The sequence below is a fragment of the Vitis riparia genome, chromosome 6, assembly GCF_004353265.1.
Source record: "Vitis riparia cultivar Riparia Gloire de Montpellier isolate 1030 chromosome 6, EGFV_Vit.rip_1.0, whole genome shotgun sequence".
NCBI lineage: Eukaryota > Viridiplantae > Streptophyta > Magnoliopsida > Vitales > Vitaceae > Vitis > Vitis riparia.
Genome location: NC_048436.1, coordinates 6,064,512 through 6,076,990, shown reverse-complemented (window position 1 = coordinate 6,076,990; position 12,479 = coordinate 6,064,512). Strand labels below are relative to the sequence as shown.

General features: G+C 35.4%; 1 protein-coding gene across 2 annotated transcripts; it reads right to left on the bottom strand.

Moving 5' to 3' along the window:
* Positions 1 to 297: 297 nt before the first annotated feature.
* LOC117916240 (hydroxymethylglutaryl-CoA lyase, mitochondrial-like) lies at positions 298 to 11,944 on the bottom strand. 2 transcript variants are annotated; one of them, XM_034832184.1, is made up of 9 exons: positions 11,761 to 11,944; positions 9,381 to 9,567; positions 9,028 to 9,235; positions 8,543 to 8,722; positions 5,311 to 5,391; positions 5,052 to 5,215; positions 2,404 to 2,540; positions 1,466 to 1,581; positions 298 to 960 (listed from the first exon to the last, which is right to left on the bottom strand). In XM_034832184.1, exons 2-9 carry the CDS (start codon positions 9,542 to 9,544, stop codon positions 712 to 714), a joined length of 1,299 nt encoding a protein of 432 aa, XP_034688075.1. In that variant the 5' UTR covers positions 9,545 to 9,567; positions 11,761 to 11,944; the 3' UTR covers positions 298 to 711. The 2 variants fall into 2 exon arrangements, with proteins under 2 accessions (XP_034688075.1, XP_034688076.1); XM_034832185.1 differs by lacking the exon at positions 11,761 to 11,944 and adding an exon at positions 11,434 to 11,710.
* Between the last annotated feature and the right edge of the window lie 535 nt (positions 11,945 to 12,479).

Genomic DNA, 12,479 nt, shown 5'->3' with positions numbered 1-12,479 from the left:
TAAAAAACATTTTTTGAGTTATTTTAAGTTGTTTTTATTTATTTTCTAATGATTGTTTTAAAAAATAATAATACAAACATTTAGAATGATAAAAAATAAAAGCTTAGACATAAAAATTATTCTTAAAACTTATTTAAAATATGCTAAAAACATTTCAAGTTTCCAAACAAATTTTTATTCTATGATTTAAAAATTATGTTAAATCACAAGAGTCTTAGATTGTATGCCAGCAGAAAAGACTCTCAGATTCCATGCCACCAGAACATAGGGCTAAAACAACAGAATTTACACGGTAACTGTAATTGATCATCTCTTGAGAGACAGATCCCCGAAACAGTGGAATACTTGTTTATTAATTTGAACCCCACCTGGTCCTCAACCTTATTTTATTAGGACAAAACCCATTACAGGAATCATGGCCTACCCCCCTTACAACTACTCCAACATCCTACACTTTCTCTATTCACTGCAATTGGCAGCTTCTATTTTCAGATTGAGACTTACACACATATCTCAACACACCCATTGCATCTTTGCTTCCAAAAGTAATGGTTACGCCAACAATGGCTCTCTGTTTGTTTTATTCCTATATATAGGTATACATACATAGATATATAATGCAACATACAGATTAGAAACGACATGTGACAATCATATCATCCTCTTCCAAGCTTGGAAGTACATAGAATAGATCATATGCCTTCAATGTCCCTAAATCTTAGAGGCATCAACATTCACGCGGCTCAACGCTATGGCTGTCTTGGAACCAGAAGGGCGGCCCAAACGGTTGCTGATGAAATCACCAACTAACATGAGCTTTCCCAGATCGACGTTGGTTTTCACGCCAAGGCCATTAAGCATGTAAACAACATCCTCGGTGGCCACGTTCCCTGAAGCTCCCTTGGCATATGGGCATCCTCCAAGACCAGCAACAGAGGAATCTATGGTGCTAATCCCCATCTGTGGACCAAAAAATCCAAAGGACAATGAAATGAAGAAAGGCCTAATATATCTGCAATTACATTTCTTGGTTACATATATGGTGTTTGAAATTCTACTTAAGCATTACAGTAATCAGCACAAGCACTCTGCAATCACCCTTTTCAGCTGTACTTGTTGTAGGAAATTAAACACGCCATGTTACAGCCACTTTGCAGGGTTTAGCTATCACCCCAGTGGTAAAGGGGTGGTCCAGTCCCAAATACACTGGAGGTGTTCTGTTGGTGCTTATACAGGAAAGGCAGATTCCATAGGAACTCTTTCCGGGAAAACATAGAATCGGGTTGATTTTTGAGAAAGTTGAAGCAAACTAGGCGAAGCCAATCCAGTTCCGATTTAACCACTTCATGCATGAGTCATGGCCACATCACAGGTCATTCTTAAAAACGTATTCCTTGTTAAAGGATAATCAGGCATTAACAAGATTTTTCCTGTTTTCTTTAACAATTTCAAGAAGTTTGCATACCTGGAGCGATAGTAAAATATTTGGAAGAGACTGCCCATAAGTGTCATGGAAGTGGACAGCAAGCTTCTCAACAGGAACAACAGCCATTACAGCTTCAAGCATAGGAACAATGGCGCCTGATACATAAATAAATGAAGATTATAAATGATGGTTTCTCTTTCTTAATTCTACTGCATTTAACTAATTATTGACACAAACTATTAAATACATTAAGCTATTCGGAGAGGAACATAAACTATGTTACACACTACAATACAAGCATCAAGGATGGATATACTTCAAGGCGTCAGATCTGTCGAACCTCCAAAACTTTAGGACACTGAGAACATCAAATTTTTTAACTTTTCCCTCTTTAAAGACACTAAGCTAAAATGAGCTGTCTATGTAACTTTAGCTTGTTTTAGCATTTGTATTTCACTTATTTTGAAGTATCCATAGAACATATCAAATACTTTTAACAGATTATGCAAGCTACCAAATGTCGTTAAATAATTAAGGATGTATTGCTCTCCTTTTCTTCAACATGCCTGTTCAATATGTGTCTGAGAAGAAACATACTAAAGCACATCAAATACTTATATCTATCCCATGTCATGTCCAGCAAAGGTGCTTCCTCAGTTTGAACAGAAAAAAGGATACTCATGCCAATTTGAAGACAATAAAATAGGCTGAAATGACAACACAGTTGCAGAACCTAAGAATAGTATTGCATAAACAAAAGCATGAAGAGGAAATAAACTATTGTTATCATCATAATTACAGACAAGCAACAAAGAGTTGTACTTATTTAAGAAGTTTACAAAGCAGGCCTTTGGGGCAAAGAAAAATTGTTAGTTCAAATTGAAGTTCCATAAGCAGACAAAAGTTATTATTTTTCCATACATCCTAAACAAACAACGTAAATGAATAAGAAAATAAAAGGCAGTTGAGGACATTACCAGGCGTAGCAACCCCAATTGTATCACCAAGGGAGATTTCAAAGCAACCCATATCATAAAGTTCTTTGGCCACATATGCAACTTTTGAGGGAGAAATAGCTCCTTCCACCGGACACCCAATGACACATGACACATACCTATCAAAATGTAATGCCAACTTCAATTCAGTAACAGAAACAGAAACATATTATTGCTTTTCATTGGAAGCATTCAAACATGAGTTAATACATGGAGTAAGGGTTTCAAAAAAAGCAAGAAATCCAAATCAGGAAGAAAACCGAGCAACAGAGATAAGTATATTAAATAAATCAATTTAGAACACATGAACTAATTTCAAGCAAAGGCACTTGTCAATGATAAACCAATCCAGGTGCTGAATTTCCAAAGCATGACAAGGAATAAAACCATGATTGATTTAGAACATCAACAATGAAGTTATTCAACAAATACAAAGTTTAAACATGGCGTTCAGTACATCATCAAACCATCTCCTAGAAATCGCTTATATAAGATCAGGGAGAAGAAATTGAAGATATTCTGTTAATCCTATACCATACTAAAAGGGAAAATAGTTTGTATTAGACCACAAACTACTATCTTTCTTTCTTCTTTTCAATATGAGATCTATTGTCAAGACAAATAATTGCACCCTATTTTCAGAATTGTCTTTCCAATACTTGACTGCATGACATGGGGAACTTAAAATTAAACAATAGAAAAATATCAGGAACCAAATAAGAAAAATAAGAGCATTCACAGCATAGTACTGAACATAGTATAAAAGTTCTAAATGAGACTATAGAGTTTGAGTGTCATTATAGGATTTTTAATTAGATATTTCTCAGTATAAAGAGGCTGGATTTCAAATGACTACCACACAAACCAGACAAACAGTAAAACAGTGTCATTTAATGTCCTACAGGTATGGCTTGTCCAATCTTTAACAATCTGCTGGCAAAATGCATATGTTGGCTGTTGACTTCAAACCTATCTTGACTTGGATATCACTCTGCAATTTGAAACATGAAAAGGCTCCTTCATTTTACATGCAGCTCCAAGGAAGCAATGTTAAGGCTTTGTTAAGTCAAGTTATGTTTTTTCCTTGGTAAGTATGGGAATAAGTGGATGAAGGGAAGAAGTGGGCCATTGATGCTGCCTATAGATGACAAATACACATCAGAGTCATTGATTCAGTTTGTGCTTGTAGCACTCACCCTACCAAAAATCAAGTTAGCAAATTCCTGTAGTGAGATTTATTGGGAACAGAAGTACCCAAAAGAATGGCCCTGATCATTTTTTGACTGAGTGGACCCTAGTACCACCTGTCTGACTGAAGGGCCATAAATGGTATGAGCTGCAATCAGCAAAGGCCTTAATCCCAACTACCTGGGGTTGGCTGAATAAATTCTCCTTTTTCACCATACACCTCTGCTCAGAGCCAAACCTCAACTGGATTACTGAGAATCAGGTTCTTCCTCTGTCCATACTCATGTCCTGCTAGCTCTGACACCTTCAAATTGAATCAAATTACTCCTTCATTGGTGTAAACTCATGGGGTCAGCATTGCATATTGTCAAACCATCTTAGACAACTTTCTCTCATCTTGTCCTTTATTAAGGCCACCTCTACTTTCTTATTAAGGCAAATCATAGCCATTATACTAGTGAGATTGTGGCCCTGAAACTCACCCTGGTAACAAGTCAGCTTAGCAGATTGCTGCAGTCAAACTGATTGGGTACAAAAAGGCCCAAACTAATGGCACTGATGCATTTTTCAAGTGAAGACACTCAAGGTTGAGCTGCCACAAGTCTAATTGTTGGCCCATATGCAACTTGTCATGACAAAAAAGTGAAGCCGGCCAATATCTCAATGGCCCCCTTTTAATAATATCTTGTGGAAAACTGAATTAATAATAATACAAAACAGTCAAACGTTGTATCTTTGAGCTTTTATTGGGATAAGTTTCAGGACATGCAATTACATAATGAATCTTTAATACTACCTGTGATTATAGAGATTACTAGTAATATGCAAGCTTTCTAACTTGCTTTTTAATTTAATTCATCTTTTTAGGATATTCTGTGCTATGCCCACAAGCAGTTGTGAAAAAATAAATGAAAACATACAATAACATGATAGATCCTCACTCACAATAATCTACTAGATAAAATTAAGCTGGTATTAGGTGTAAACATGTAAGTAAGAACCAATCTCTTAAAGATGACACTAGTAAGGAACACTGATGGACTTCTATAAATTGGCAGGAATTTGAGCGATAATTAAGGACCAGACGAGAAACATGAGAGAAAACATGTATAACCCCTGCCTAGCTACCAGCATTCTAGTGCTCCGTTAGATGGAGGCCAGATACCAAACAAATCAATTTTTTATTAAACTTCTTCCACAAAATATTGAAGTTTATCATTTTTTTTCTATTCAAACCAAGATGGTACATCTTTTAGATAATCTATTAAATCCCTCTGAGAAAATTGCATTATATCACAAAAGAGGGAAAAAAACAGACTAGATCTAAAATGTAATGTCACCTATAACTTAGTCAATAGAAGTCAAAACATGGAGCTTTTTCAGGTAATCTGAAGAGAGAGGAAGGGAGTGAGAGTTTCAATATGCATAAAGATTAGGCATACCCACGGACAGGAATTGAGAGTTTTTTAGCAGCAAGGGCAACAGCACGATAGCGAGTGAGACTCTCTTCAATACTACAATTGATGTTTGACTTTGAAAAGGACTCAGAAGCTGAAGCAAAGATGGCAACTTCCTTAGCACCAGCTGCAATAGCTGCTTCAAATCCCTACAAGTAGTTGATATGAGAAATTCCCCTTCACATAAAGACAGAATTGCTTTGAACTCATGGTTTTTCCCCTTTTTCTGGAAACAATTACTCACTTTTAAATTAGGTGTCAGCACAGGTAATCTAGCACCCTCCAAATTCCGAACTGCTTCCATTACATCCTTTGCATCTGCTAACTGTAACAAGATAAAGAAGGAATAAATTGTATACCATTCAATTCAAGAGTCTGTAAGACACCAATAGAATCCAACATCTAGAAAATACATAAGCATAAAACGGAAGCTTCAATTTTCAGAATATCATCATGAGGTTAGTTTGAGAACCAAATTTAACCCAACACCCATGCACATATGTGCACAACAAATGCATAGAGACAGAGATATGTCTCTTATTGTATAACTGATAATTAATAAATAAAAACTAGTAAAATGGAAGAACAAGTACCAAACTAGAGCAATCGCTCTATAATAATAATAACCAGTAAAATGGAAGGACCAGCACCAAACTAGTTGAATCACCATAAAAGAATGATAACCAAGACTAATTATTATGTCAAGTAAAATGGAAGGGACCAGTACCAAACTACTAGAATCACCATAAAAGAATAACAAGCACGGACTAATTATTATGTCAAGACCCAAAAATCTCAACACAAGCTACAACCAATTTTATTTGGACATTAGTGTGCTGTGGGCAATAAAGCTTCCCTAACCATATGTTTTTGCTGGCTCTTTTTCCATCAAAGAGGAGATTAGTATTTACACCGTGTGGTTCCTCTAATTTCAGTTCCAGTATAATTTGAGCTTACCACCATAGAACAGTCATAAAGTTTTTCTCCAGAACTTTCCCATGAAAATTCTCAGACTTGTTACAACCATCCAATACATCTAAATATCACATATTATGTTCTGTGCTCTAGCGATTATAGTTCATTGATTCAGCATACACCCTTTCCTCACTTTTCAATGATAAAGCATAGTCAATTAGAAAATGATTTCTTGTGCAGGAAAACAAGAATTGCTTTTCCATTCAACATTTCAGACAATGTGAAAAACTGATCTTACACCTTGATCATAAGGAAGAAAATTCCTAATAGGGTAGTTCAGCATGAAATCTTACCATGGGTACACAACATAATTGATGTTTCCACAGTATTACTGCTTTCCAAGCTGACATACTCATTTCTCAAGGGTAATTTTCTACTTCCCTTATGATTGTACACTATTAGTTTGTTTTGCCCCGTGCTTTTTTATCCACGGGCTAATTTGCATATTCATATGGTACTATTTTTCTTTTAATGAACCACCACACAGAAGATATTGGGGAATTATGCACTTTTATACTAACTCTGCAACATCTGGCCATCTTGGAATGCTAATCTGCTGCATTAGCTGTTTATTGACTGGGTACTTCAACTTGGAGCAATGCAAGTGAGATGGCATTTTTTTATTCTTTTCTTTTTTTGGTCTTTTTTCCTCTTTTTTCTTATGAAGATCTTTTATCCTTCATAAGCTGCTGCCAATGTTTTGCCAAAACATTTTGTTTCATACAAAAACTGTTGGACAATGTCTCAAATTCTCTAAACAAAAGAGGCATCACCCACACAACCCTGAACACGGAAAACAGAAAATTCAATAAAACTCTTTCTTTAGCACAGTGCACAAGAATGTGATCAACTAACTCTTAATCTTCCTTACAAAGAAACCACCGGTTCACTAAAGACCATCCTTTCCTTTGCAGCTGATCAAAAGTCCAAACCTTTCTCCAAGAAGCTCCCCAATAAAAAAATAAAAATATAAAATAAAATAAATAAAAAAACCTTCCTATTGTCAAGGCCATCAAATTCCAAATGGCCCTTTTAGGGAACGCTTATGATCTTTCCTGCCCCAAAAAAGTGTAGAAGGATTTGACTGAAAATTTATCCTTTTTTGCAGCCATCCATTCCATCCTATACTCCTAGCCCCTTCTCACAGCCTTGCCTTGAAGCCTTAAGAGGAAGGCCTCAAACCCCTTCCATCAATATTGTTAAAAGCAAAAAAGCAATGTCAAGGCAATAAGACTCCTTTTAGTCTAAGGTAAAAGGCGAAAAAATAAGGCGATAACTTAACTATATTAAGACAATAAAGAGTATACATATACCTATTCGATACTTAACCAATGTAAACATTGTCTTCAACAATTAACACTACTAAATTTTCATCCTTCATGGTGTTTTATAGAATTAACAAAATAGTAATAATTATTCAAAGTGTTAAATATTATACCTCACATCATAAGAAACATCATATTATTTAGAGAAGTTCATCTTGTCCAAATGCATATTCTAATTTTCTAATACCCAAAAATCAAAATTAAAAAAAAAAAAAAAAAAAAAAGAGAGAGAGAGAGAGAGAATAAACATCCAAGAGAAGCTTTAGGCATCAACATCATAGTCATTATTGAAGTTAAAATTGTCATCACTTCCATCCAGACTTAAATTGATAGCTCTCCATTTCATTATCACTATAATTGATAATATATACTTTGTTTTAATCTAATCTTAGATTGAATTAAATTACAATCTAAGTATGTTTAATCATAACTCATGGTCAAAGGCGATCACCTCTATGCCTTCAACCTTATCCCAAGGCGACCACCTAGGCATCGCCTCTTTGAAGCTACCTCGCTTAGGTCTTCAAGAGGCGACTTTTATTTGCCCCACCCAACCTAGTGGCCTAGGCTACCTAGGCAATTATCTTTGATAACACCGCTTTCCATCCCTCAATCATTCAAATGCCTTGAAAAGCAAGGATTCTAATGACTTCCCTCATCTGTTAGATCTCAAACAACCACCACTCATGCATCTTTTGTCAAAGCTATGATGCACAAAGAGGGGAAAGACTCTCTTAGAGTTGTATCACCACACCATTTATCTTTCCAAAATTTCACTCTTTTACCGTTACCCATAATAAAGGAGGTTTTATTGTTAATACCCTCCCATCCTGATGGCCTTCCAGAGCCCAACTCCAAAACCATCTACACCGTTAATATCTTATGCGATTTATATTGGTGAAAAATAAAAATTAGTAGACCATACTTTCCAATACTATATAAATAGAAAATCCACAATTACAAAGAAGAATGAAAGACCCTTCAGATAAATAGAAAGAAAGAAAACTGAAACTAACTGAAAGTCATGGCTTCCAACAATAATTCCCCATCCTAGGAATACAAATCCAAGGCAAAGGCATGTAAATTTAAGAAGTCAACAAAAAACTCACAATACTGAATTTATAATCAGTAAAACTGGTGCCTTAAAGAACAAAAAAGAAATGGCATCTGAATTACCTGAGGTACCCATTTTGGCGACACAAAACTTGTAGCCTCAACAACAGGCAATCCACAAGAAACTAGCCTATGGATTAGTTCCACTTTTACAGCTGTAGGTACAATATTCTTCTCATTTTGCAATCCATCTCTTGGACCAACTTCCACTATCTTCACAAACTTTGGTATACCTCCTAAAAACTGCTCTTATCAAAGTACAAAAATAAAATATAAAATAAAATAATCAGATGAAACAACTCCAGTAACACAAAGATTGTAAAATGCAAAATTATATTATTAACAAGCCAATAAATCATGACACGAAACTTGGAGCTAAATGCAACTTAAACAATGGGCTAAATGAAACCCAACCTTCCATTGGTCAGCTCTAAGAAATAACGTGTCAAAGAATCTTATTCACCAAACCAAGGTTCCAAATACTAATCCTACAACTCAAGACAAATAACAATATATATTTATATAGCTCTATTCCATTAATGAATCACCTTATTTGCCATGCCCCTTACACCTTTGTTATTGCATTGGAAGCCATATTGGTGATCTGAAGAGTACCATGAATCACAACTGCTTCCATACACCATGCAACTCCTGCCCTGGCTTGAAGTCCTTCGTTTCAAGGAGTCTCCTTGTGATGTTTCTCTTGTTTGTCTTTTCCATTGGAATGCGTCTCTTGTATAGCCTTCATAATCTTCACTGCAAATAAACAAGGATTCATAGTGATGTAAGATAAAGTAGGATTGACACTTTAGGAAGTAGAACAAAATTAAAAAAGAAAAAAAAAAGCAATGCCCTAAAACCCAAAAAAGCAACAGACACAGATCTGTGAAGAGACCCTTACTTGCAATTATTGGATGAGTTACAAGTCCTCCCGTCAATCCAGCAGCTTCCCATCCCCATATCCTCTGCTCTGGGCCTGCAAGCATTAGAGGAGAACCTCTGGAGATCAATGGTACTCAGGCTCGCCAACTTGTCAAGACCAAGCGGCTCTTCCAAACTTGACATCGTGGCAGAAGATACAAGGGAAACTGGAAAAAATACACAACAGAAGTAAGTGTCCTCTGTGGCCACTTATCTAAGATCTCAGTTATTAGCATAAGATTAGCAGCAGTGCATCTTATCTCAAGAAACGATAATTACAAACATTTTCAAGAATTAAAGCACCCAATTCCAATATGATAAAATAAGCTTAACATATTGAACTCAACTATACATTTTAAAGGTGATAAATTCATTAACAGAAGTTCTACAAGAGGGTTCTTTTAAAAAGGTAAGAAAATATTAGGAATGCAATCATAGTCCATTGTATTTTTCCTCAGAGCTTTAACTAAAGTTTGTTTTTCCTGATGTTTTTGTGTTGGCTTGCAAGTTGAATTGTCAGTATAGTACTCTCATAGAAAGTTCCCTTTCATTTGACAAGAATGCATTGATCATATTTTTTAAACTTAAGAGTCAATCTGAATACTGTGAAGCAAATTTATGAAAGTAACTCATTTTTTATGACTATCATGCTATTATTACTTGTTAGTACAAATAGCATGTTCCTTTAGCTAATAATATCCAATGTACTGAAAAAAAAATAATGATTTTAGAAGACCCTCAAAGCAATTATGACTTCTATGAATAATAAAGCGTGGTTACCCTACTTTTTTTATTTTTTTATTTTTCTATCTTTTATTTTATTATTATTATTATTTTGATAGGCAAAAGAGAAAACATATATTAAAAGCGCCTACAGGGAGGTGTAGCACAGTACACACAAAGAAACAAAAAAACCCTTCTCCTCACTTTTAAGCTCAACCGATCTACGAAATCTAATATAAACATTGTGTGGTCCACTATATATACACAAACCCAATTTACAAAAGTATACAGAAAATCGGATTTGATTGTTTGGTCAAACTGCTCAACATCATTAAAAGTCCTTTTGTTCCTTTCCTTCCAAAGAATCCACAAGTACAAGGGAGCAGCACCCTCCATGTTCTTTTCCGTTTTTCCCCACGAAAGAGTCATGTCAACACAAGAACTAAAGAATGCATAACCCACTTCAAACCAAAAAGAGAAAAAATAAGGTGTCACACCATTCTTGCTTTGGAACAATGTAGAAGCGAGTGGTATATCATTTCCTCTTCACCTTTGCACAAGTAACACCTATTCGAGAGCGTCTAACCCCTCCTTTTGAGCTGGTTAAGAATTAAAATTCAATCCCAAGATGCTTCCCAAGCAAAGAAACTCGCCTTCATTGGTGCCCAAGTCCCCCACACGATATCTAACTGAAAACTTACACCTCTTGGATTCATTACAACTCAGTTTGTCCTCCACAAGATATCTAACTGAAAACTTACACCTCTTGAATTCATGACAACTTGGTTTGTCCTCCACTTCCTTTTTAATTGTCAACGATCGTAATTTCCAAGAGAAGTATGGTTTCTTTCATATTTGATTAACTCATATGCATTGATTACCCCCAACAAATCAATGAACACAAGTGAGGAAAAATCAAAATGCAAAGAAGTACCAATGAAGTAACCTCCCAAACTTGTCCTAGACAGCCAACACAAATGCCATTGAGAATGGCAAACTCAATGAAAAGATTTCAGAAAATAATAGCATCACTATATATGTATATAAACTGATAAACCAAAAATTCAAAATTCTTATTGCCACCAATGCATTGTATGTTCATCTCAATAAGGAGAATAAATATACATATCAAGCACAGTTCCAAGACAAAAGGCAGAGTATGTTTCAGTTGCATTGTTGCAGAAGCCCAACTACGCATTTTATACTCCAATGTAATGCATCCATCAATGCTCCAGAACAGTTGAGTACATATTCTAAGCAAGAATGAGACATATAATAGTAATTAAAGCTCTAACCAAATCAGAAAATACCAAAACTCGAATCAGCTGCGTATCGTTTTTTTTCAAGGGTACTTTTCCCATTTTCTGGAACTCAAACAAAACGATATTTTCGGAACTTCCAAGACACAAACCCCAAGTCCCAACAACCCAAATCAATCATCAACACAATCACAACTCAAACACTCCACCTAACACCAAAAAAAGAAACACCGTTTCGGTTGTACGGAGAAAACCCAGATGAAAAAACAAGAAAAGTTCCAAACTTGAAAGTTCCCTTGTTTATTGTCCTTTCCTGAGTTTTCTCGGCAACCAAACAGGGGAAAAGAAAGAGAAAGAGAAAGAGAAAGAGAAAAAAACCTGGAAAGGAAGAAAGGCGGATGACGGAAGGTAGGGTTTCTTGGAGAAGAAGGAAAGAGAAAAAGAAACCCTAGGAATGGAATTGAAGGGCGTAAGGGGTTAGCTGAAGAAGGGGAGAGGGGGAGGAGAAGGTAAACAAAACGTGACGGAGTTAAAGAGAATAGGAAGGGTGTTTGTTGACGAACCCTTTATTATTACAAATCTCTCCCTCAAGGGAATGGTGGGAAAATGGTGGTAGGTAGTTTTCAGTTGGAAGTTGGCACCTGCCTTCTTCCGTCTATAATTTAACCCTTTTTTTATTTCATATACTTTGAAAAATAAAATAAAATAAAATAATTTCATATAAACTTAGAATTTAAGAAAAATATTTTGGTAAAATCAAGAAAATGTTTATTATGATAAGAACTAAAAATATTGTAAGTTTATAAAATAATTTAATGGCAAAAGTGATTGAAATGACAAGGAAATGAAAGATTTACAAAGGGGGTATGGTACGATTCTTAGGAATTTGTGAAAACATTTTCAAAGAGTTAATCAGTGCATTCCTTTTAACATTTTCTGAAAGGACATCTCAAAGTTTCCCCCTGGTTAAGCTTCTTGAGGGAAAAATAAATAAATAAATTAAAAAAAAGATTGTTTTACCTACCCACTATCAGTGGCGGGCGCAAGGAGGAAAACTAGGAAACAGTCCACACATGGATTTCTTTTTAGAAGGCAAA